Source organism: Pygocentrus nattereri, chromosome 12, assembly GCF_015220715.1.
Source record: "Pygocentrus nattereri isolate fPygNat1 chromosome 12, fPygNat1.pri, whole genome shotgun sequence".
Lineage (NCBI taxonomy): Eukaryota > Metazoa > Chordata > Actinopteri > Characiformes > Serrasalmidae > Pygocentrus > Pygocentrus nattereri.
The window spans coordinates 37385499-37412820 of NC_051222.1; the positions used below are offsets into that span (position 1 = coordinate 37385499).

The 27322-nt window shown below is 42.3% G+C and overlaps 1 protein-coding gene across 6 annotated transcripts; it reads left to right on the top strand.

Annotated features, from left to right (window-relative positions):
• Positions 1–1970: 1970 nt before the first annotated feature.
• On the top strand, positions 1971–26878 carry LOC108415832 (polymeric immunoglobulin receptor-like). 6 transcript variants are annotated; one of them, XM_037543148.1, is made up of 12 exons: positions 9281–9362; positions 17810–18047; positions 18190–18485; positions 18568–18900; positions 19303–19614; positions 19699–20010; positions 20093–20407; positions 20493–20801; positions 24078–24182; positions 25078–25121; positions 25204–25321; positions 26355–26848. In XM_037543148.1, the coding sequence occupies exons 3-12, from the start codon at positions 18239–18241 to the stop codon at positions 26531–26533; spliced, it is 2274 nt and encodes a 757-aa protein (XP_037399045.1). In that variant the 5' UTR covers positions 9281–9362; positions 17810–18047; positions 18190–18238; the 3' UTR covers positions 26534–26848. The 6 variants fall into 6 exon arrangements, with proteins under 6 accessions (XP_037399041.1, XP_037399043.1, XP_037399042.1 ...); XM_037543149.1 differs by having other exon boundaries at positions 9297–9362; positions 17824–18047; XM_037543144.1 differs by lacking the exons at positions 9281–9362; positions 17810–18047; positions 18190–18485; ... (6 more) ...; positions 25078–25121; positions 25204–25321 and adding exons at positions 1971–2047; positions 2184–2492; positions 2577–2909; ... (5 more) ...; positions 6970–7013; positions 7096–7213 and having other exon boundaries at positions 26355–26878.
• The last annotated feature ends 444 nt before the right edge of the window (positions 26879–27322 follow it).

Below are 27322 nucleotides of genomic sequence, written 5' to 3' on the forward strand. Positions count from 1 at the left end.
CATGTATCGTCTCCAGCCTTTTAATTGTATTGTTCTATTTTAAAACATTAGGTTATCAAAAGGTATAAATACATGTGTCTGCTGGAAAAATTTATTTATGGAATAAAATTTGACCTTTAAACCACTGTTGTCATTTCAGGGGATGTTTACAATATTTGCAGATTGAAAAAAGGCCTTGTACTGTACTTTTGTTTCTGACAGCGTATAATAAATAAATGGCTTTGTTTTGAATACAATTGGTTAAAATGACAGTACAGTTGTGTACAGTAAGTCTGAGGCACCAGCAGTACATGGTCTTCAAACAGGATAAATAATACTGTGGCCTTGTGCAGAAGAAAAATCAGAGAAGGCCACAATTTCTGCTTGAAAAATGCTCTTTTATTAGAACAAGGCACTTGAAAAGTAACTGAAAATAATAGAAGCCGGTCACTCCTAACTCATTCACTCACACCTAGGGGCAACTTTGCACATCCAGTTGGCCTGACCGCAGTGGTCACCCGGCTGGGGAATCAAACCCAGAACCTCCTTGCTGTAAGGCCACAGCACTAACCGTACCACCAGACGTATGTATTTATACTTTTTATAAACAAATGATTTAAAACAGGACAATACAATTAAAAGGCTGGAGACACGACAGAGTGTGTGGAGTTAATGTAATTCAAAAAATATAACTGCAGTGTAATATAGTACAAATATGTTCCCTGACTAAAGGAACTGAAGACGTACCCTTGAGGGTCCCGCCCCAGTGACAGTTCAGCACTCGTTTTTTCTGAGAGTGCACCTGTGGACTGACTGCAGGGATGTCATTTAAGGATAAACATCTGTTAAAGAAAGAGGAAAAAAACACAAAGAGAGAGAGACAGAGAAAGAAAGAGAAATTGTACATTCCTTTTGGACAGGGACAACTTTACCAGTCTTTTGTTGCCTCTATCCCAACTTTTTTGGAATGTGTTACTGGCATCAAATTCAAAATGGGCATATATTTTTCAAAAAACAATAAAATTTCGTTGTACACATTGTTCAGCATTTATGGCGCCGTCACAGATGTGCACATCACCCAGACCATGTGCACCAGTGCACCCCTATACCATCATGAATACTGGCTTGTGAACTGTGCACTGATAACGGCAGGACACGGCATCCATGATTTCCAAAAAAAACTTCAAGTTTTGATTTGTCTTATCACAAACTTTTCCACTTCCCCTCAGTCCATTTTAATGAGCTCAGGCCCAGAGAAGGTGGCAGCGTTTCTGGATCCTCTTTATATTTGGTTTCTTCTTTGTGTTTTAGAGTTTTAATTAGCATTTGTGGATGCAGTGATGAACCGTTTTCAAAGACAGTGGTTTTCAGAAGTGTTTCTGAGCCCATGCAGTGATTTCACTACAAAATGATGTCTGTTTTTAATACAGTGCCGTCTGAGGGCCCAAAGATCACAGCCAGCAAATACTGATTTTTGGCCTCATTTCGTTTGGCGTTTTCAATTAAATATAGAGTTTAAATGATTTGCACATCATTGCATTTTTTTATTCACATTTTTCACAGTGCCCCAACTTTTTTGGAAATAAAGTTGTATTATATACTGTCAGAAAAAGTTACTGTGCAGGTTCATTTCAAAACAATAGTTTTGAGGTCACATTTTGTATCTTAAATATGTTTTTCCCAGCGAAGAGGTATGTATTTACATCTTTCTATAATGTAATGTTATATAATGGAGCAATACAATTGAAAGGCTGGAGACACGACAGAGTGTGTGGAGTCAATGCAACTTCAAAAATGTAATTGCTGCGTAATATAGTACAAAGATGTTCACTAACTAAAGGTACTGATGCCTTACCCTTAATACTTTCTTCTGAGTGCACATGACTACAAGCATGCAGTCAAGGATGAACATTTGTTAAAGGAAGTTGAATAAACCACAGAGTGAGAGTGAGTGAGAGAGAGAGAGAGAGAGATTTTTCTCAGACAAACAACAGCAACTTGAACTGCACCAGTTAAGCTGAAGCTCAGTTCAGAATGAAGATCATCATCACCTTCTGCCTGATCACAGGTCAGTCATCTATTTTAACTGGATCTCATTAGACTGTTAACCGTGTTTGAAATGCCCAAAGAAACTCGTACCCTTACACTCTGCTAAGTTTTTTGGTGTTACTGAGATGAGAAATACATTTCCTTTTTGCTGGCAGGTCTAGTGAGCAGCACTAATGTGATAAGCTACTCTGGGGGCAGTGTAATAATGACCATGGGTGATCGTCATCGGTGGAGCTCACACACTCCAAAGTATATCTGCAAGTTTGCAGGAGGTGCCTGCAAAACTGTAATACAGTCTACTGCTCAAAATGATACTGTTTTTGAAGGAAGATTCTCGCTGTATGAAAGTAAACAAGGACATTTCGGAGTGTTAATCAGAGAGCTGAACCCACAGGATGCTGGAAAATACCGATTTGGATTGGCTAATAATTGGAATCGGGAAATAAATCTGAAAGTTCACCATGGTGAGGGATTCGCAATAAAGAACACAGTAAGCGTAGCATTCTTTTCCATAAATGTACATAATGACCTGTTTTTATGATTGACAGATGCTTGTTGTGGGATGTCAATGACAGTGGTTGGACATCTGAACAAGGATGTCAGCATCAGTTGTGACTATACAGTGGAACATAAGAGAACATGGAAGTACTTCTACAAACTGAAAGGTCACTCAGCTGATTGGGTCATTTTTACGATGCCTGGCAAAAACCACAAAGAAAATCAGTTTTACATCACTGATGATAATCGTTTAAACCTTTTCACCATGACCATCCGTGAGTTGAAAGAAGAGGATGGTGGGGTTTATTTCTGTGGCACACAGACCTGGGAATATCCAATCAAAGTGTTCTCTACAATCAAAACTGTACATCTCCATGTTACTGGTGAGATAACCATGAAGTCATCTATTAGCAGTGGTGAACTGTGATTATTAGAGCTGGGCTTTCAGTTTAGGACTTTACAAAAGTCAAAACTTGTAGTAATAGCCTGTAACAGACCTGATTAGAAGACTTTTAAAGCTTGAAAAACAATTTGCACATTTTTTATTTGAGGCTGGAGGTGCTGGAGGCTATCTCAGCGGTCATTGGGCGGAAGGCAAGATACTCCCTTGACAGGTCGCCAGCCCATCGCGGGGCAGACAGACAGACATACACAGACAGTCACTCACACCCAATGGCAATTTAGCCTGTCCAATTGGCCTGTTTTTTTTTTTTGTTTTTTTTTAATCCAATTGCAAATTGAAATATGACTGGTCGATTCCTGTGTCTTTCTAATTATGTTAGTAGTTTATTTAAATTTTAAGGCCTTTATTCCAGCTCCTGAAGTCCAAACCAGGGTAAAAGCTAGCTTAGCTGTATTTAACTAGATACCAAAAATGTATCGTAAAATAATAGTTTTACTATAATGCAAGTAGTCTTTAAATACATCAAATATGATGATTCTATTAAATAAAAAGACCTTAAAATTACAGACTTGAAATCACCTGACTTTCTCTGAAGGTCTAGAAAGTTCCACTGTTATTTACTTTATGGACTTGCTGATGAGATTCTAATTGGTGTTTAACTTGACAGATAAAGTTCAGAGTTCAGTCAGAGTGACTGGCTTCTTAGGAGGACGCATCATGATGAAATGTCGACACCCTCTGGAAAACCCTAAAGCCAGATTCCTCTGTAGGGAATTGGAAGGGGAATGTCCAGAGAAGACTTACACCAATGTCCAGAATGAATGGCAGCAGAATGGAGGATTTTCTCTGTATGACGACACCAGTGGAAAGTCCTTAATGGTGTTCTTCAGAAATCTGACAGAAGGGACCTACAGGTGTGGAGTGGACGTATCAGACTTTACTGAGCAGTACAGGGAGGTGAATGTGGAGGTGAAGGAAGGTAAGAAATGATCTCTTATGCATCATCTATGTCCACATCAGCAAAAATCTTCATGATGTGATATTTGAAATAATTTTCCCTCAGATCCCTGTTGTGGGAAGATCATCTCACAGGCTGGTTATATTGGAGAAACTCTCACAATCAGCTGTGAGCACCCACCGACACTCAGAGCCAGTCTAAAGCACTTCTGCAAAGAGGATGAGAATCTCATCTGCCAAGACATCAGAGCTGCAGGGAAATATTCCTTATCTGACCACAGTCAACCAGGACTCTTCACTGTGACCATCAGTAATCTGACCCTCAGTGATGCTGGAGTGTACTGGTGTGGAGTGGAGACCAGTGAAGGGCATATTAGTTACACTTCCCTGACCACAAGAGTGCAAATCAGCATTATCAGTAAGTTAATAAGCCTTTTCATCTAATATATTTGAATTAATGTAGCAACACTGAATGTTCTCTATCATCGCCATGATTTCAGCCAGCAAAGTGATCGGACATGAAGGAGATGCTGTCGAGATCAGATGCCCTTATGACTCAAAGTATAAGCAGAATTCAAAGCATGTGTGTAAAGATGAGTGTTTTACTGAACACAGTGATTCTCTAATTGCTCAACGGACGACTCAAAACAAGACAGAGAGATTCTCGGTGCATGATGACATCACGGCTGGAGTCTTTAGTGTGAACATCAGCAGAGTGAAGGCAGTGGATGCTGGGAGATACTGGTGTGGAGTGGAAACAGGAGACGTCTTGATGAATTACCTCTCCACTGAACTGCAGGTCGTCAGGAAAGAAGGTGGTCCACTGGGGTCTTGATTTTGTGTGTTCAAGTCAAAGTATGAAATCTATGGAAGGTCATATAAGGTTTCATTTGTCTTTAGTGCTTCAGGTCTTTGGACGAGAAACACTCAGTGTCTCCATCGAGTGCAGCTACAGAGGAGAGTCTCCAGAGAGTGATGGGAAATTCCTCTGCATGGGGCAGCAGCTGGCCAGCTGTGACAAAGGCGGAGTCAAAGTTTCATCAGAGAAAAACAGAACTGGCAGATTCTCTCTGAGTAATGATGCACCTGCTGGAGTCTTCACTGTGACCATCACAGATCTGAGAGAGGAGGATTCTGGGACGTACTGGTGTGGGGAGGAGAGCTTAGGGTCCTCCATCTACACTGAAGTGCATCTGCATGTTTCCAAAGGTAAACAATAAAAAGGTAAAAAACCTTTGCAGACAACCAGCCACAAAACTGCTTAAAGTGATATGAATTTTGTTTATTTGAAAGGTCTTCTAACTCACTACTGCATCCAAGTTAGGTCAACATTGCAGGTTTATTTATTTATTTATTAGATTTCCACTGACAGACTCTGGCTGCTTTTCTTTTACTCCCATGGAAAGCAGTGAATAATTTTTACATATAATTATCTTTTGTGGCTCCAAAGAGGTGCAAACTGTCTAACTTCCTCTAAAGTGTATTAGTTGGGTTTAAGTCCTGGAAGCACCCCTGATGACTGAGCAAATGTTTGCATAGTTATGTCAAAATACTGTTTTTAATAGACTGTAAAAAAAAGAACAAAGTTGTTTCTATCTAAAAAATTATACAAAATTTAAAAACACAATAAATTTGAAAATTAGGAGAATATATCAATGTTTTTAGTGAGCATTACATAAGATTTGTGTTCATCTTTGACCTTAAAGAGTGATTAAAAATGAAACCACCACAAGCAAAATGACAAAGGAATTTGGAGCAGGGGGCAAAATAACAGAGGATTTGTGGTTGTCTATGTTTGAACAAGGCAGTGAGAAAGAGAATGACAGAGCTCTGTTCAGACAGGCACATACAGCTGGTTTTATATGTTACATAAGCACCCTAGCAATCATCTTGGATACCATAGCAACTAACTAGCAGCACCCTAGCAATCACCTGGGATACCATAGCAACTAACTAGCAGCACCCTAGCAATCACCTGGGGTACCATGGCGACTACCTAGCAGTACCCTAGCAATCACCTGGGATACCATAGCAACCACGTATCAACACTTTACCTGAAATGTCATAGTAACCATTATATATAACCATTATATATATATATATATAGAGAGAGACATATTTCTGTTTCTGTCTCTGTATGTTTCCAGGTCCAGGTTCCTCTGTCCTCATCACTGTGTGTGTCTGTATTACTCTACTGCTGATTGGAGCATCAGCACTGATCTTATACAGATTGAAACACAAAGAAACACAAGGTTCAGACTCTCACACACATTCATTCACACGCATGCTTTATGTGGTTTTGATATTGTTCTGCAGCAGGAAAATAGCATTTTATCATTAAGTGTTGTGCACATTTAATAGGGAGTCAGTGAAGCAGTTAACGACAGCGATGATAAGCTGGTGGGATGTCGAGATGAAACACGATATCATATCTTTGGCATAGAGTAAAACACAGACGAGATCATGTTTCCACCACAAGAAGTGAGCTTGATGAAACACCAGGACAGAAAGGCATGTACAGAAACATGAACCCCCAGGCTAGGACACCACTAAATGTACAATTCACCCACACACTGAGTACCAACCTATACTAGCTAAACTTACTCCCTGACACTGAACCTTTAACTGAGGTCAGCATCATTCAGTAGCTGGTTGCTATATAGTCCCACTTCAAAGGTCAACCATCCAAGGCAACTTACCAGCTTGAGCCTGGGCACACGCAGTGCCGACCAGCACAAACACTGCAGGGCATTCTCTCTTCATTAAGTCCCACTCAGCTGGGGCAACAGCAGCAACAACAGCGCCCCACCCAGCAGCCATTCACTCTCTCTGCTGCCCACCATGCAATTAACACTTGCATGAATGCCATTTAAGAATTAAGATTTAAACAAGAATTAAAAAAATGACACGATATGGCAACTGGAACTTAAGAACGGCAAAAGATATGAAGCTTAAAAAGGTGCATTTTTAAGTTAACTTTAATGCTGGTCATGTAGGTCAGCACAGCTGATGGACTAATATCAGAGGACAATCTGATTATTATTATCGTGATCAGTCATGTGACTTTTGTTTGTATTCCACAGGCTCCTCCTCTTCAAATAGGACAGATGTAACAAAGAGTGACGGAGTATGTCTCTTCATGCTTTTTGTGTGCAGTTTTGTGAACAAGCTGTTGCTTTGCAGATCTTATCAATCTCAATCATTCTCAGGTTTCTCCTGCGGCCTGTGATTATGAGGAGGTTAATCACAGCGGACAGTATCCTGACTCAGACACCAGTGTTTATATGAACACTTCACCATCCACCAACAGCTCTGACAAGAACAAAGGTAACATCCAAAATAGAGCAAATGATCTATAGCAAGATTGGAGCTGGTTTCCCAGGCATGGATTAAGCCTAGTCTTGGACTAAATTGGAATGTCAATAGCCATACACATCACCCTCATAGTGCCCCCCCCACCAGAACACATTAACAAGCCACATCCCCCAACACAGAATAAAGCAATACATACATACCTCATTCCTTTAACTGATGAACAACAACATAATAAACAATACAAATATTAAAATTATTATGTAGGGTGTGCGCCTCCCATTAACCTTCTATCACAGTCATCAGCATGGCCAAGCCTCAAGAGCTTCTAGAGGCCAACGTCAGCCAGTAGTTGGTCAGTACAATAGAGATTCACCATTGGAAATTCTAATCTAGGCTTAAGCTGGGTCTTGGAAACTGGTCCTTTGTGAAAAATATTACTTTTTAGAAATCTATTGAAAGCAGCTTGCATGTGTTTTTTAAGGCTTGTTGGCCTGGAGGCTAGTGCTATATTGTTTTAGAATTTATTTATCTTGTCTTGGCCCTGATTATTCATCTCGCCAAATTTCATCTCTGGTCTCAACTAAGACCACCAACCTTTTCTTTAAAAAAACATAAATTTTTATTTTCTTTCTTTTAACTATCACCTATGCTCACTAATTCATAATCAAAACAAAATGATTGCATCTGTTTGTGTTGGATTTAGACATTTTAAATAATGAATCTCTCCTTCTGTTTTTGGCAGCTACATGTATCTATTATACAGTGCAGCTACCCAAAGACGAAGGCCCTAATTACACCACTGTGAGCTTCCAGAAAAATTCAGATGCTCCTAAGAGTAGCACAGTCGCTTTCATTAAAGAGGACTCTTCTACTGAATATGCCACAGTTAAGCACCGCCCAAGACAAGAATGACCTGGTGATTCCTGCTGGACTTATTACTGTACAGTGCAAATCTGCAGACTATGGTTGGGATACAATGCGCAAGATTAGAGAAGGTAGATTTTGTGAAGAGTGAGACTGGACCCGAACCTAGGATGTGATGTTTGGAATTTATTTAGGATTTTGAATATCCCCATTATAGATTTCCTTTAAAAGAAAATCAACATTCAGAAACCACAGAAAAAATAAGCACACCCTATAATTCAGAAACATGTAGAACCATCGTTAGCAACAATAACTTCAAAGAAATGTTGAACTAAAGCAATGTTGTAAAGAAGAGTGGGCCACTACTACGGAAAAAATTTACAGAAAACTTTTATTTCAAGCTGTTGTTGCTGAAGGTGTTTCTACATGTTGCTGAATTATAGGCTGTACTTATTTTTCCCACCTGCTTTATGAATGTTGGCTTACTTGACTGAAAAACTGTAACCTTTTGAAATCTGTTGTGTTTTTTGTTTGATGTTATTTGTTTGTTTATAGAAGTCAGAAAGAATTGCACAATTGTTATTTAGGCCATAATGAATAAAAACATAGAACTGAAGCAGGCTGTACTTTCTTTTTCCCATGACTGTATCATCTTAATCCACATAATGTCAGGTGTGCAGTCAGCGGGGTGTCCTGTGTGGCTCTGGCTACCTCTGAAATCGTATAGACCACACACACACACACACACACGCGCGCACACACACACCCGCGCGCACACACACACACACAAGCACACACACACACACACACACACACACACAAACACTCTCTCTCACACACACAAGCACACACACAAACACACACACACACACACACACACACAGGCATACACACAAACACACACAAACACAAGCACACACACACACACACACACAAGCACACACAAATACACACACAAAAACAAACACACACAAGCACACACAAATACAAGCACACACACACACACACACTAGCACACACAAATATACACACAAACACACACAAGCACACACAAATACACACACAAACACACACACACACACAAGCACACACACACATGGACTGGGGGGGGGGGGGGGGGGGTTAAGCATAGCGGAAGGCAAGAGGAAGCAGGTGGTGCTGCCATTTAGCAACAGACATCGTTTCACCTTCTGAGAACTGTGCAATGAGTGCCGAGAACAAACGACAGGATCAGATAAACACAGTGACTCAGTAATGAACGTCTTGTTCTTTATCATCACCCTCTACCTCGTCTCAGGTCAGATATTCTACTGATCTATTATGTTCTTTCTTCGTTAAAAGTGTGAGACGCGTTCATTTGGTCCTTTAGATTTAACGTAGCTTGCATAGTCGTGTTAGCTACTGAATAATGTACTAGATAATAAGCCTTTAATTACTAATAATTAAGATTAATAATGATAATAACGAGTGCGCTTATTTAGTGCAGTAAACTACTTGCTCTGTGGTGGTCCTTTGGGGTCCTGGGTCAAGGGAAGCTATGACATTATGCAGAGAAATAGATTAACTGAAGTGTGTGATTGTGCAGGTACATTATATTGTCAAAAGTATTCGGTCGTGTGGCTTCACACGCATATGAACTTGAATGACGTCCCATTCTTAATCCATAGTGTTTAATATGATGTCGGCCCACCCTTTGCAGCTATAACAGCTTCAGCTCTTCTGGGAAGGCTTTCCACAAGGGTTAGGAGTGTTTATGGAAATTTTTGACCGTTCGTCCATAAGCACATTTGTGAGGTCAGACACTGATGTTGGACGAGAAGGCCTGGCTCACAGTCTCCACTCTAATTCATCCCAAAGGTGTTCAATGGGGTTGAGGTCAGGACTCTGTGCAGGCCAGTCAAGTTCTTCCACACCAAACTGGCTCATCCACGTCTTTATGGACCTGCTTTGTGCACTGGTGCGCAGTCACGTTGGAACAGGAAGGGGCCGTCCCCAAACTGTTCCCACAAAGTTGGGAGCATGACATTGTCCAAAATCTCTTGGTGCTGAAGCTTTAAGAGTTCTTTTCACTGGAACTAAGGGGCCGAGCCCAACTCCTGAAAAACACCCCCACACCATGATCCCCCCTCCACCAAACTTTACACTCGGCACAATGCACTCAGACAAGTACCGTCTCCTGGCAACCACCAAACGCAGACTTGTCCATCGGATGGCCAGACGGAGAAGCGTGATTGGTCACTCCAGAGAACATGTCTCCTCTGCTCTAGACCCGATGCTTTGCATTGCGCTTGGTGATGTAAGGCTTGGATGCAGCTGCTCGGCCATGGAAACCCATTCCATGAAGCTCTCTACGTTGTTCTTGAACTGATCTGAAGGCCACATGAAATCCGGAGGTCTGTAGCAATTTACTCTGCAGAAAGTTGGTGACCTCTGTGCACTATGCACCTCAGCATCCATGACCCCGCTCTGTCATTTTACGTCTTGCTGTCCTTCCCAATCACTTCCACTTTGTTATAATACCATTGACAGTTGATTGTGGAATTTTTGTTACAGAGGAAATTTCACGACTGGGCTTGTTGCACAGATGGCATCCGCTGACCCCGCTCTGTCATTTTACGTGGCTGACCACTTCGTGGCTGAGTTGCTGTCGTTCCCAATCGCTTCCACTTTGTTATAATCCCACTGACAGTGGACTGTGGAATATTTAGTAGTGAGGAAATTTCACGACTGGACTTGCTGCACAGGTGGCGTCCGATCACGGTACCACGCTGGAATTCACTGAGCTCCTGAGAGCGACCCATTCTTTCACTAATGTCTTTAGAAGCTGTCTGCAGGCCGAGGGGCTTGGCTGTATACACCTGTGGCCATGGAAGTGACTGGAACACCTGAATTCAATGATTTGGATGAAATGTAGTGTTTATGTCACCTGATAAAATGGACAAGAAGTGTAGATATAAGTTAAGTGTACCTAACAAAGCAGTGAATGTATCCAAACTATTTAGAAGGTTGTGATTTCTATCTAGTTACATAGACAAAAATCTCTATTTGGAATACTGTGAGAAAACATCATGTCAGGGTTTTTTACTTTGTGTTTAGTATGTATATATATATATATATATATATATATATATATATATATATAATGTTTCAGTTTTGCAGCCTCTTTATTCATTACTGTCCATTGTATATATATATATATATATATATATATATATATATATATATATATATATATATATATATATATATATATATATATATATATATATATATATATATATATATATATATATATATATATATAAATATATAAAATAAGGCTGGGCGGCACGGTGGCGTGGTGGGTAGCACTGTCGCCTCACAGCGAGGAGGGCCTGGGTTTGATTCCCCGGCCGGGCGACCAGGGTCCTCTCTGTGTGGAGTTTGCATGTTCTCCCTGTGTCTGCGTGGGTTTCCTCCGGGTTCTCTGGTTTCCTCCCACAGTCAAAAGACATGCAGTCAGGCCAATTGGACATGCTAAATTGCCCCTAGGTGTGAGTGACTGTCTGTGTCTGTCTGTCTGCCTGTGATGGACTGGCGACCTGTCCAGGGTGTATCCTGCCTTCCCCCCGAAGACTGCTGGGATAGGCTCCAGCTCCCCCCCGCAACCCTGATGGAGAAGCGGCTTAGAAAATGGATGGATGGATGGATGGATGGATGGATGGATGGATGGATGGATGGATGGATGGATAATAAGGCTGGACAAGATTAGAAATGAGCAGATCAGAGGGACAGTGAAGGTGGAGCAGTTTGGAGATAAAGCCAGAGAGGCCAGGTCGAGATGGTTTGGACATGTGTTGAGGAGGAATAGTGGATATATTGGGTAAAGAATGTTGGAGATGGAGCTGCCGGGTAGAAGGAGAAGAGGTAGACCTCAGAGAAGGTTTATGGATGTAGTGAAGGTGAACATGGAGATGGCCAGTGTGAAAGTAGAGGAGGCAGTGGATAGGGCAAGATGGAGGCAGATGATCCGCTGTGGCGACCCCTAAAGGGAGCAGCCGAAAGAAGAAGAAGATCCATCCATTTTCTAAGCCGTTTCTCCATCAGGGAGAAAATCCATCCAGGGGGGGTGCTGGAGCCTATCCCAGCAGTCTTTGGGCGGAAGGCAGGATACACCCTGGACAGGTCACCAGTCCATCGCAGGGCATATATATATATATTTTGGTTGATGATTTTGTGTGTGTGTGTGTGTGTGTGTGTATTGTTTCTTGTTCTGTGTGTGTTTGTGTGTGTGTGTGTGTGTGTGTGGTTATGTGTGTTTCACCACTGAAACACTCACACTCACCACTGAAACACTCACACTCACCACTGAAACACTCACTGAAACACTCACACTCACCACTGAAACACTCACTGAAACACTCATACTTACCACTGAAACACTCACTGAAACACTCACACTTACCACTGAAACACTCACTGAAACACTCACACTTACCACTGAAACACTCACTGAAACACTCACACTCACCACTGAAACACTCACACTCACCACTGAAACACTCACTGAAACACTCACACTCACCACTGAAACACTCACTGAAACACTCATACTTACCACTGAAACACTCACTGAAACACTCACACTCACCACTGAAACACTCACACTCACCACTGAAACACTCACTGAAACACTCACACTCACCACTGAAACACTCACTGAAACACTCATACTTACCACTGAAACACTCACTGAAACACTCACACTCACCACTGAAACACTCACTGAAACACTCATACTTACCACTGAAACACTCACTGAAACACTCACACTCACCACTGAAACACTCACTGAAACACTCACACTCACCACTGAAACACTCACACTCACCACTGAAACACTCACTGAAACACTCATACTTACCACTGAAACACTCACTGAAACACTCACACTCACCACTGAAACACTCACTGAAACACTCACACTCACCACTGAAACACTCACTGAAACACTCACACTCACCACTGAAACACTCATACTTACCACTGAAACACTCACTGAAACACTCACACTTACCACTGAAACACTCATACTTACCACTGAAACACTCACTGAAACACTCACACTCACCACTGAAACACTCATACTTACCACTGAAACACTCACTGAAACACTCACACTTACCACTGAAACACTCATACTTACCACTGAAACACTCACTGAAACACTCACACTTACCACTGAAACACTCATACTTACCACTGAAACACTCACTGAAACACTCACACTCACCACTGAAACACTCATACTTACCACTGAAACACTCACTGAAACACTCACACTCACCATGAAACACTCACTGAAACACTCACACTCACCACTGAAACACTCTGAATGACTAGGACTAAAAGATCCACAAATAAGGGACCATGACTAGGACTAAAAAATCCACAGATTATAGACCCTGACTAGGGCTAAAAGATCCACAGATTAGAGACCATGACTAGGATTAAAAGATCCACAAATCCATGACAATGGCTAGGACTAAAAGATCCACAGATTAGAGACCATAATTACGAGCAAAAGATCTACAGATTACCGACCAAGACTAGCACTAAAAGATTCATAGTTACGGATCATGATTAAGAATAAAAAATCTGCAGTTAAGGGACTATGACTTGGACTAAAAGATCCACAGTTTAAGCACCATGGCAAGGACTAAAAGATTCATAGCATAAAGACCATGACTAAGACTAAAAGTTCCACAGTTTTGGAATCATTACTAGAATTAAAATTTTCATAGTTTAGAAAGCATGACTAGAACTAAAAGATTCACAATTTAGAGACCATGACTAAGACTACAAGAGAGACAGTTTAAGCACCATGGCATGGACTAAAAGCTCCATAGTTTATAGACTATGACTAAGACTAAAATATTCACAGTATTGGAACCATTTGTAGAACTATAATAACAATCGTTTAGGGAGCAATACTAGGACTAAAAGATGAACAGTTTAGGGACCATGACAAGGACCAGAAGCTGTACCTGTCTTGTGTCATGTGTCTCTGTGATCCTCTGGTGATGAGAATGAGTTTTGGGTCTAGGCTTCTCTAGACCTCTTTATTATCTCATTAACCCACCCAGAAGCTGCTCCATTTGTGCCTCGACCAGCAGCATTTTCATTAAAGACTTTATGGCCTCATCAGCCTCTTCAGTTAGATTCTCTCGTAGTGGCAGTGCCGTGTTCTTCATCGTTTCAGCCAAAATGCTTTTATGGCTGCTGGACTCGAGGCCTACTGGCAGGTCCAGAACATCAGCTTCTTCAGTGAGGTTCTCTCGTAGTGGCGGTGCCGTGTTCTTCAGTGTTTCAGCCGAAATGCTTTTATGGCTGCTGGACTCGAGGTGTCACGGTTGGCTCCTCCCAGTCCTGTCCATGTGCTTGTGTTTTGGTTTTGTAACTCCGCCCCTGATTGTATTCACCTGTCCCTCATTGTTACGTGTATTTAAGCCCTGTGTTTGCCCCTTGTGTTTGCCAGTCTTTGTATTGTCATTGTATTGGTCTTTGTTTGAAGTCTGTTTGCTGGTCGCTCTGGTTGTTGTCATGTCTTACCCTCGATCTGTCCGTGTCGGCTCATTGACCCTGGACTGTTCTGACTACGACCCTGGATTTGCCCCTAATAAATCTCGCTTATCTCAGCGTATGCGTCCGCCTCCTCGCTCCCCCTTACAGAAAGACTGGCCTACACAGGACGCAGCAGGTAAGCGAGACTCCGGCATGTGGTTGTTCCGTTGGGACGAAACTCCGGCTGTTTCAAAGCAGCCCGAGTTCGCCGTGTCCCAACGCCACCAAGCCGGAGACAGCAAATCCCCTGGCGCTGGGGGAACACGAGCGTCTCGTCGGTCCCGCAAGAAAGTGGAGGGCCTTCCCGCCTTGTATCCGGGCGACGAGAGCTCAGGTAAGCGCCTTGGGTCTGCCCGTCTTGAGCGCCACTGCAGGGAGGAGCGACCTGCAGTGCAAGACGGGGTCAGACGGAACGAACATTCAGATGACCCGTTTTTTGGTACACGGCTCGTTCGCAAGCGTCACTGCGAGCTGCCAATCGCTCGAGTGAGCTTTGGGAACGGCCGAGTGGGTCCAGTATCTGTGTGTTCCTCCAGGTTGGAGCAGAGGTCCCCAGCCCGAAAGCTTGATCCCGTGGCCGCACCCCGCGGCACTTCTGATCCCGTGGCCGCACCCCGCGGCACTTCTGATCCCGTGGCCGCACCCCGCGGCACTTCTGATCCCGTGGCCGCACCCCGCGGCACGCCTGCGCCTCCGGACCCGCCGCCAGTCGCCGCGCCTCCGGACCCGCCGCCAGTCGCCGCGCCTCCGGACCCGCCGCCAGTCGCCGCGCCTCCGGACCCGCCCCGCCTGCCTCCGTGGACGTCGTAGCAGGCCCGCCTGCCTCCGTGGACGTCGTAGCAGGCCCGCCTACCTCCGTGGACGTTACATCCCCTTTGTTCCCACCCATCCCGCCCTCGTCTGTGTCTGTTCCCCCTGGGAATCCCGTTTCTGTCCCTGTTCCCCGTGGTCCTTCTGTGCCTTCTGTGTCTGTTTCCGTTCCTTTGTTTCTGCCTTGTTCTGTACCTGGTTTTGTCCTTTTCCCTACTGTTGTGTCTGTCTCAGTTCCCTTTCCCGTTGTGGTTCCCGTTCCTGTGTCTCCTTTTGTTTCTGTTCCTGTTTCTGTTTCCGTGCCCGTTTTCGTTCCTGTGTCTGTCCTGGTGCCTGTTCCCCTGTCTTTTGCGTGGTCTGTTGTTCGTTCTTGTTTTCCTCGTCCTGTGTCTCCGGTCGTCTCTCGTTCGGCGTCGTTTTGTGTTGTGCCTCCTCGTCCTCCCTCCGTTTTTTGTCCTCGTTCTGTTTCGTCTGTTCCTGTGTCTGGTGTGTCTCCATCTGTGTCTGTTCCTGTGTCTGGTGTGTCTCCATCTGTGTCTGTTCCTGTTTCTTGTGGTTCTTCCTCTGTGCCTGTTTCTGCCTCTTGTGGTTCTGCGTCTGTGTCGGTTTCTTGTGTTTCTGCCTCTGTGCCCGTTTCTGCCTCTGCTCCTGAGCCTGTGCCCGTGGTTTCGTGTTCTCTTGCTCCTGTGTCTTTGCCTGTCTCTGTGTAGTTTGTTTTGGTTTTTGGTCTCCTGTGTCTGCTTTGGTTCTGTTTTTGGTTGGCACGCCTCGGTGTGCGTGCCTTTGGGGGGGGGTACTGTCACGGTTGGCTCCTCCCAGTCCTGTCCATGTGCTCGTGTTTTGGTTTTGTAACTCCGCCCCTGATTGTATTCACCTGTCCCTCATTGTTACGTGTATTTAAGCCCTGTGTTTGCCCCTTGTGTTTGCCAGTCTTTGTATTGTCATTGTATTGGTCTTTGTTTGAAGTCTGTTTGCTGGGTGCTCTGGTTGTTGTCATGTCTTACCCTCGATCTGTCCGTGTCGGCTCATTGACCCTGGACTGTTCTGACTACGACCCTGGATTTGCCCCTAATAAATCTCGCTTATCTCAGCGTATGCATCCGCCTCCTCGCTCCCCCTTACACGAGGCCTACTGGCAGCTCCAGAACATCAGCTTCTTCAGTGAGGTTCTCTCGTAGTGGCGGTGCCATGTTCTTCAGTGTTTCAGCCGAAATGTTTTTCAGGTTGCTGGACTCGAGGCCTACTGGCAGGTCCAGAACATTGGCCTCTTCTTCCACCTTTCCAGGCTGCTGGTTTAGTTGTCTCTTTTCCTCATCTACTTCTTCTCCCTCTTTTTTCTTGTTGTTCTTTCTTTCTTTCTTTCACTGAATCGTTCTGCTCCTCTTCTTTTTTCCTTTCTTTCTCATGGCCACAACTCACTGCATTTAGGCATGTATAGGTGGTCAAGACAATTTGGTGAAGTGAAGACTGAGCATCAGAATGGGGAAGAAAGGGGATTTAAGGGACTTTGAACGTGGCGTGGTTGTTGGTGCCAGACGGGCTGGTCTGAGTATTTCAGAAACTGCTGATCTACTGGGATTTTCATGCACAACCATCTCTAGGGTTTTAAGGTATTAAGTATAAACAATTATTAATAGAAACACTTACTTTTGATAATAGAAACACTTACTTTTGACTATAGTAACAGGTATTAACTTAACTAAGTAGACTATTTGATAGTTACAATAATCATACAGAAACACAGAAGCTGTATGGTTCGCGACTATTTGTCGCGAAAGGGGGGAATGATGTAAATTAAAGATTCCCAAAATTAAAATATCTTGTATTATGGGCATGAGAATGGGCAGACTGGTTCCAGATGATAGAAAGGCAACAGGAACTCAAATAACCAAACAAAATCTCTGAGGAACGTTTCCAACACCTTGTTGAAAGTCTGCCATGAAGAATTAAGGCAGTTCTGAAGGCAAAAGGGAGTCCAACCTTTTACTAGCAAGTGTACCTAATAAAGTGGCCAGTGAGTGTATATTTTCTCTATATTTTGTGTATATTTGATATATTTCAGTTTGTTTCTTATATTTTAATTTTACTTATTTACCTTCTGTAGAGTGGTACCTGAGCCTCACCATAAACATTTTAATGCATAAAAGGCCTGACATCTTGTGCAAATGACAAACTTGAAACTTGATCAATTTTGAAACTTGAAGTCATAACTGGCGAAAGAGTAAATACACCCTAAGACATTTTTCTTTTCATTAATAGCTGCAATGCACAGCTCTGTAATAATAAAATACACCAGCCTTGATTAAACACATCTTTCCAAATCATGCTCAGTTCCGCCTCTGCAGCGCCCCCTCTAGTTCAACTCTGCTACAGGCAGAGGGATACGAAGACACATCACAGTACGTAAATCAGTCAAGCAATATTACCATCAACCAAGCTACAAAGCGAGAGAGAGAAGGAGGAAGCACTTGAGTTTCATTTGAGTTAAAGAACCACAAACGGAACAACACCAGTTTAGCTGAAGCTCAGTTCAGAATGAAGATCATCATCGTCTTCTCCCTGATCACAGGTCAGTCATCTATTTTAACTGAATACTCTTATTGAACCAATTAGTCCAGTTTCACTCCCCCAAAGTAACTGAATTTTAAAGTTGCCTATACACTCGTTTTCCAAGCTTATTGAATTTACTGAGTATTTGCTTTTGCTGGCAGGTCTAGTGAGCAGCATTGACGTGATTGGCTACTCTGGGTTAGCCTCATCATGCTCAGCCTTCAAAGCCTGAAACATCTGAAGTATTTTTGCAAGTTGGCAGAAGATGACTGCGAAAAGGAAATGTATTTCAGTGCTCAAGAAGACCCTGTTAATGGAGGAAGGTTTTCACTGTATGAAAATACTCAAGAATATTTCACAATGTTACTCAGAGAGCTGAACCCACAGGATGCTGGAGTATACAGATTGGCATGGGAGAATAGGTGGCCTCAGGAGATCAAACTGAAAGTTCAAAAAGGTGAAAAATTACCTAAGATCAAACAGTAACCATATAATTAAATTTTATACATGTAAACAATGACGTTTTTTATGATTGACAGATGCTTGTTGTGTGAAGCCAGTAACAGTGACTGGACATCTGAGCAAGGAGGTCAGCATCAGCTGTGACTATGCAGAGGAACATAAGCTAAAATGGAAATATTTATTCAAACTAAAAGGTCACTCAGCTGATATGGTGATTTATACTTTACCTGGTAGAAACTACAGGAAAAACAATTTTTACATCTTTGATAATGAACATTCAAACCTTTTCACTGTGAAAATCCATGATTTGAAAGAAGTGGATGGTGGGGGTTATTTCTGTGGCACACAGACCGGGGAATATCCAATCAAAGTGTTCTCCACAATCAAAACTGTGCATCTACACGTTGCTGGTGAGAAACATAAATTCATCTATTACCGGTGGTGAACTTTAGAACTTCTAGAAGTTCTAATACTTTTTAATTGCTCTATTTCTTCTTAATTATGTTTGTAGTTAATCTAACCTGTAAAGCCTTCAGTCCATCTCCTGAAGTGCAAACAAATGAATGGGCTAGCTTCACTGTATCTACCTTGATACCAAGTGGAAATACTGAGTGAACAGTTTTCCACTGGGCGTGTCAAGATTTGAACCATTCTGTTTCCAACCAAAACGTAATAGTGAAAAAAGAGTATTGCTGTAATCCATCAGAGTTAAAATATACCAAATATGAACTTAAAATTGCACACTTTCTACTGACTGATGAGATTCTAAGTGCTGTTAAGTGTGAATATCTAACTTGTGTTTAACTTGACAGATAAAGTTCAGAGTTCAGTCAGAGTGACTGGCTTCTTAGGAGGACGCATCATGATGAAATGTCGACACCCTCTGGAAAACCCTAAAGCCAGATTCCTCTGTAGGGAATTGGAAGGGGAATGTCCAGAGAAGACTTACACCAATGTCCAGAATGAATGGCAGCAGAATGGAGGATTTTCTCTGTATGACGACACCAGTGGAAAGTCCTTAATGGTGTTCTTCAGAAATCTGACAGAAGGGACCTACAGGTGTGGAGTGGACGTATCAGACTTTACTGAGCAGTACAGGGAGGTGAATGTGGAGGTGAAGGAAGGTAAGAAATGATCTCTTATGCATCATCTATGTCCACATCAGCAAAAATCTTCATGATGTGATATTTGAAATAATTTTCCCTCAGATCCCTGTTGTGGGAAGATCATCTCACAGGCTGGTTATATTGGAGAAACTCTCACAATCAGCTGTGAGCACCCACCGACACTCAGAGCCAGTCTAAAGCACTTCTGCAAAGAGGACGAGAATCTCATCTGCCAAGACATCAGAGCTGCAGGGAAATATTCCTTATCTGACCACAGTCAACCAGGACTCTTCACTGTGACCATCAGTAATCTGACCCTCAGTGATGCTGGAGTGTACTGGTGTGGAGTGGAGACCAGTGAAGGGCATATTAGTTACACTTCCCTGACCATAAGAGTGCAAATCAGCATTATCTGTAAGTTAATAAGCCTTTTCATCTAATATATTTGAATTAATGTAGCAACACTGAATGTTCTCTATCATCGCCATGATTTCAGCCAGCAAAGTGATCGGACATGAAGGAGATGCTGTCGAGATCAGATGCCCTTATGACTCAAAGTATAAGCAGAATTCAAAGCATGTGTGTAAAGATGAGTGTTGTACTGAACACAGTGATTCTCTAATTGCTCAACGGACGACTCAAAACAAGACAGAGAGATTCTCGGTGCATGATGACATCACGGCTGGAGTCTTTAGTGTGAACATCAGCAGAGTGAAGGCAGAGGATGCTGGGAGATACTGGTGTGGAGTGGAAGCAGGAGATGTCTTGATGAATTACCTCTCCACTGAACTGCAGGTCGTCAGGAAAGAAGGTGGTCCATGGGGGTCTTGATTTTGTGTGTTCAAGTCAAAGTATGAAATCTATGGAAGGTCATATAAGGTTTCATTTGTCTTTAGTGCTTCAGGTCTTTGGACGAGAAACACTCAGTGTCTCCATCGAGTGCAGCTACAGAGGAGAGTCTCCAGAGAGTGATGGGAAATTCCTCTGCATGGGGCAGCAGCTGGCCAGCTGTGACAAAGGCGGAGTCAAAGTTTCATCAGAGAAAAACAGAACTGGCAGATTCTCTCTGAGTAATGATGCACCTGCTGGAGTCTTCACTGTGACCATCACAGATCTGAGAGAGGAGGATTCTGGGACTTACTGGTGTGGGGAGGAGAGCTTGGGGTCCTCCATCTACACTGAAGTGCATCTGCATGTTTCCAATGGTAAATGGTAAAAAAGGGCAACCTTTGTAGTTTTCTTAAAATTGTCTAGTTAGAAGTTCTTCCATCTCTGTTAGGTCAGCAAATTTGCTTAATTTTGACTCTGACTCCTGAAAAGTTTTGAACATTTTCCAAAAATGATGAATTGATTTTGATGAAAATTTAATCAATAACTGATTAATAAATTAAAATTTAGATTTTGTTTAAAAAGTCACTGAGAAATGAAAATGAGCCAAGAAATATAAGGAAATTTTAATTATATTTAAAAATTGGGACATATAATTATTTATGTGTGCTTAACTTAGAGGAAAATTAACATTTTAACAAAAAATGTTTTGTTGTTAAGATTTTTTATAAACACCTTTTTATAAATTGTTCTGTTCTTAATGAGCTCTGCACGTTGTTGTTGCTATTTGAGGTGTTTAAAAACCCATCTTGATTATACAGTTGCTCTCTCACTGTCAGTGACTCAGCACACAAGGTTTACACAACAAGACATTCTTCATACCCCATGAAAATCACAGAAATCAAAGAAAATTAAAGCAAGAAGTCAGCTGTGTTTCTGAGTGAGTGATACATAAGACTACTGCTTAAACATTTCTTTGACTTCTTGACCTGAAAGAGTGAGAAAGAGAGAGTGATTAAAAATGAAACCACCAGATGGAAAATGACAAAGGAAATCAGCAGAGAGGAGTTTGTGGTTATCTGTGCTTCAGAAATATAGAAGTGAGAAAGAGAACGACAAAGCTGTGTTCAGACTAGAAAAAGGCCTTTACTGTCATTCTCACATCTCAATAGACTTGTTTTTACCTTGCTAATACATTTCAGGGTGCACAACTCTGGTCCTGGCTGGTGTCCAGCACAGTTTTGGTGTTCTCCTGATCACGTCAGGGTCAAATGCTTCTTTGGTGTAGTCATGGGCTGGAGGTTAGGGCACCAGCCCTGTGACTGGAAGGTCACTGGTTCGATCCCCTGAGCTGACAGTACGTGACTGAGGTGTCCTTGAGTAAGATACCTAACCCCCAACTGCTTCCTGGGTGCTGTGGATAGGGCTGCCCACCGTTCTGAACAAGTGTGCTCACTGCCCCCTAGTGTATGTGCATTTACATGTATTTGGTGTTTCATTGCATGGATGGGTTAAAGGTGGAGGTGAAATTTCCCCATTGTGGGACTAATAAGGGTCTCCTAATCTCAAATGCATCCACTAAATCTTACAGTTAAAGACCGAGTGACCTAGCTAGTTTCTGAAAAATTACAACAGAAAATATTACACCCCTTACCTCCAAAGCCACTCCTCCAAGACATATGAATGCACATGACCTATGAACATACACCTGCACAGATAACATAAAAAAATAAACATATCTAGCTTTATTGTTCACGAGTGATGGTACAAGGGAGCGGGAGATTGACAGGTGGATTGGTGCTGGGTCAGCAGTGATGCAAGCTCTTTACCGGTCTGTTGTGGTAAAGAAAGAGCTGAGCCATAAGGCAAGGCTCTCGATTTACCGGTCGATCTACGTTCCCACCCTCACCTATGGTCATGAGCTTTGGGTAATGACCGAAAGAACGAGATCGCGAATACAAGCGGCCGAAATGAGTTTCCTCCGCAGGGTGTCTGGACTCTCCCTTAGAGATAGGGTGAGAAGTTCGGTCATCCGGGAGGGGCTCGGAGTAGAGCCGCTGCTTCTCCACGTCGAGAGGAGCTAGCTGAGGTGGTTCGGGCATCTGGTTAGGATGCCTCCTGGACGCCTCCCTCGGGAAGTGTCAAGGCAAGTCCACCTGGGAGGAGACCCTGGGGAAGACCCAGGACACGCTGGCGTGACTATATTGCCCAGCTGGCCTGGGAGCGCCTCGGAATCCCCCATGGAGAGCTAGTGGAAGTGGCTGGGGAAAGGGAGGTCTGGGCCTTATTGCTTAGGATTCTGCCCCTGCGATCCGAACCCCGGGAAAGCGGAAGATGATGGATGGATGGATGGATGGATGGATGGATATCTAGCTTTAAACTACAGTTTAGCTAATGTTAGCACTGGAGTAATACATAATGTAAGTACAGTGGTGCTTGAAAGTGTTATGGAAACTGTATTAATTCCATGTATTTGCTTTATTGCTTGCAGAGTGTAAGACTATGTATGGGCAAAATGTCATGGACAAAACACCCTGTCCTCTGACTGATAGATGTGCTTAGCTGCTTAGATACAAAAACAGGATCCTCATATAGGGATTGACCTTGGTCACCTGTCCTACACCCCCAATACTTCTGCTTTCATAAGATATTCAGTCAGGGCAGCACTGGTCATGCATGTACAGCCTGACCTGAAGATGCTGCATGTCCTCATAACCTTATATGGCAATATTAACAGAAATCTGCTGAAAACTGTTAACAGCGGTCAAACCTCTCCTTATTTGGTGTCTAGCCAACACCTAGTTTAGGGTATAAAGCCCTCTGTAAGGGTGACCACCTCAGAGCGCACTCTCATCTCTTCACTCTCTGGTCTGTCACACTTTCATTTCCTAAATAAATACTATTGCTTATTCAACACCTGTAATTTGTTATGCTGTCAGGATTCCCATGACACAAGTTTGTGAAGCCTTTAGAATTTTCTTCATTTCTGCATAAATTTAACCTAAAACTTCATCAGATTTTCACAGAAGTTGTAACAGTACATAGAGAACTGAATAAAACAAATGGGACAAAAATATTAGAATTGGTCACTAACTTATCGAGGAAAATGATCCAATATTTTGTATCTGTGAGTGGCAAAAGTATGTATGCCGTCCTGGCCCAGATGCAGCAAAACAGGCCCAGACCATGATACTACCACCACCATGTTTCATAGATCATTATTCTGGAATGCAGTGCTTTCCTTTCTCCAAATATAATGCTCATTTAGACCAAAACGAACTACGACGGTACCAAAGAATGGATAAAGAAGAATAAAGTTAATGTGTTGAAATGGCAAAGTCAAAGTCCTAGCCTTAATCCTATAGAAATCATAGAGAAATGTTGTTCCATCACCAGCGCTAGTGATTTTACATCATGGAGTACTGAACACAACTAATACTGGGCTACTATGCGGTGAACTTTGGGAATGTTTAAACAAACACATTGAAATATAATTTTCTCAGGTGCCTTAAGCATTACTATAGCAAGTGATTCCAAACTTCTGAACAGACGTTTATGTCTCACCTTGCATGTTATTGATGAACCTGTATATTTTTAGATGAATGTTATGCTGAGCCTTTGATCCAGTCTCTCTGCCCTTGTTGTATTTTCAGGTCCAGCTCCATCTGTGATCATCACTGTGTGTGTCTGTGTGGCTCTGCTGCTGATCGGAGGAGCAACACTGATCTTCTTCAAACTGAAACACAAAAGAACGCAAGGTACATACACGCATTCATACACTCATATGCTTAAAATAGTCTTGATATTGTACAGCAGAATCTTTATTCTATTATTGTTAAAGGCCATAGCTGAATATGCAGAATAAGCTGAAATCTAAAGCATCGCTTCTAGAATTAAACCCAGTACAGGACAAAATAGCTACACCAATGATGCAAAGGTGTTGAGTCCTTTTAGAAATATTAAGTCTAGGCTTAGATTTATTCTGGATTGAAGAAATGTGCCATAGGTTAAGCTCAAACCTAGAGTTTCCTTCCAGCCTATGACTGTGTACTAAACTGGCTTTGAGATACAACTTAATTCTGAAGTTTTTAGGTTTTACCTGAATTCTACAACCTACAACTTCCATTTCAGAACTAAAAGTGTTGACTTTAGAGTAGAACTAAAAGTATGGAGTTCAACCTGATTTTAGAAATCAACAAAAAAGGATTTTATATGAGGTGCACAGCATTTTCCAAAACCTGTTGGGATTTCTGGAGTGAAACATTAAGCCTCTATAAGTTTTTTAGAGTAGTTGTGTCCTTCTTTACGATCATATTGCTACCTGGAGAAACAGAACTAGCCTTAAACTTTGTCCAAGTAAGTCAAAAAAGAATAGTGATGATAGGTGGGGGTGGGTGGGAGGTGAAATACGATATTATTGGTCAGTATTACTCTTTCTGCCTGCTGGTTCACGGTGGCGTAATCCAAAATCAGACGACGATTTAGAGATGGGCAAAAATCATCACAGTTTGTTGGAAGAACTGTGCTAAATATGGCCAAAGACATGAACTAGTAAGACATTTTCATGTAGGGAAAAGAAGCAGATTGATTTCAGAGAATGATCCGATTTATATTACTGTGATCAGTCATGTGACTTTTGTTTGTATTCCACAGGCTCCTCCTCTTCAAATAGGACAGATATAACAAACAGTGACAGAGTATGTCTCTTCATGCTTTTTGAGTGCAGTTTTGTGAACAAGCTGTTGCTTTGCAGATCTTATCAATCTCAATCATTCTCAGGTTTCTCCTGCGGCCTGTGACTATGAGGAGGTTAATCACAGCGGACAGTATCCTGACTCAGACACCAGTGTTTATATGAACACTTCACCATCCACCAACAGCTCTGATAAGAACAAAGGTAACATCCAAAATAGAGCAAATGATCTACAGCAAGATTGGAGCTGGTTTCCCAGGCATGGATTAAGCCTAGTCTTGGACTAAATATGAACAGCCATACCCCCCCCCCCCCCCCCCCCCTTTGGCAGTTGTAACCTAGGCTTAGCCTGGGTTTCACAAACTGGTTCTTGGTCAAAAAAATCTAGTAATTTGTAGAAATCTATGGAAAGCTGTTTGCAAGCCCACTGATCTGGAAGCTAGCACTGTTATATAGTCACAGTATTTATTTCTTTCTCAAACCTTTCTCGGTCCCCATTTGTCTCACCAAATTTATCTCAACTGGGACCAACTACTGTTTTTTAAAAATACTTTCTTTTGTTAACACATAAGCTACTCGAAACCAAATCATTGCATCAGTTTGGTTTTGATTTAGACAATTCGTTATATAGCTTAATGCTACTTAATGTATGTAATTACTTATGTAATTATAAAACTTCATTTAAACAGTACAGCAAATTAAAAGTAATAACTGCAGTTCTGAACATTAATTCTGATTCTCACTTTTAAACAATTTGAAAAGACCAAGAAATGGCAGTAGACTGGAAGCAGTTAAAGACTTGACTTGGTCTTAGCCCCTTTTGACTATTCGATCGAGACTATTCATGGTCTTAGACTCCACCATTTGTTGGTGAGCTTTGTTGTCAAAGTGGCCCGTGCTAATCATGGCATTTCAAGTTGGTCTTCCAAAGACCTTCCACCATTTGGTGTTTTGTTGATTGGTGTGGCAACTAGTATCCAGCTCCACATTCTCCCACCAACATCCCAACATGTAGCTGGATTGAAATCCTGAGAATGGATGTGTACATTGATTTCATGGTCATCAATTAATTTAGTGACCAGTTATACAAGCTCTTTAGGTGGGATGTTGCCTTCTTGAGACAGACCACTCTTATCATATTAGAAAAGCAGTTTTAGATATAGTGCTAAGAAGCAGTTAAGCATTCGCTTTCAAATAATGAATCTCTTGTGTTTTTGTGCTTCTCTCATTTTGGCAGCTGTGTGTATCTATTCTACAGTGCAACTACCCAAAGACGAAGGCCCTGCTTACGCCACTGTGAGCTTCCAGAAGAATCCAGACTCTCCTAGTAATCTCCTAGTAAGCACAGTCGCTTTCATTAAGGAGGAATCTGCTACTGAGTATGCCACAGTTAAGCACCGCCCAAGACTAGAATGACCTGCTGATTCCTGCTGGACTCATCACTGTACAGTGCAAAAATGCAGACTCAGGATGGGACACTCAGGAATCAGGAATCTCAGGAATGAGACTGGATCCCAACCTAGGATGTGACGTTTGGAATTTATTTGGAATTATGACTATCTAGAACTTAATGAAGTGGAACCACTGGCGCACTGGAACACTTTCCTACCTATGCTAGTCTGGCTTTTATGCTTTTTAAATGGTCAGCTGGATAGCAAGCAGGCTAACATCCATGTTCTAGTCATTGTACACATACACTGTTATAAAAGACTAGTAAATGAATACCAGTAATGCATTAATAAATTAGTATATGCACCTGTACACGGGACTATACACTTTATGTGTGTAAATGTGAAGTGGATATATGCATTATACACTCACGAAAATGAAAATGCCTTGTTGATGTGAGAGGTCAGAGGAGAATGGGCAGACTGGTTCCAGATGATAGAAAGGCAACAGTAACTCAAATAACCAACCAGAATCTCTGAGGAACGTTTCCAACACCTTGTTGAAAGTCTGCCATGAAGAATTAAGGCAGTTCTGAAGGCATGGGAAGGCATGAAACCCCAGGCTACTGGTCCATCACAGGGCCTATAATAAGTAGACAACAGCAATAAAACAACACAACAAGTCCCTTCGTTGGAGGGTGTGTGCTACCATGAGCCTTGTGGCCATCTACCTAGTCACACCTCCAGAGTCTCAGGCACCAGCTCCAGTGGCAGAAGTGCACACACATTACAGTCAGTCACATACAGTACATCTCTA

Excerpts from the sequence above, each read along its gene's own strand:
- LOC108415832 (XM_037543144.1), top strand. The coding sequence starts at position 2,014 with ATGAAGATCATCATCACCTTCTGCCTGATCACAG. Across the intron at positions 2,910-3,596 it reads TGTACATCTCCATGTTACTG|ATAAAGTTCAGAGTTCAGTC; the intron begins GTGAGATAACCA and ends TTAACTTGACAG. Across the intron at positions 5,096-6,033 it reads GCATCTGCATGTTTCCAAAG|GTCCAGGTTCCTCTGTCCTC; the intron begins GTAAACAATAAA and ends GTATGTTTCCAG.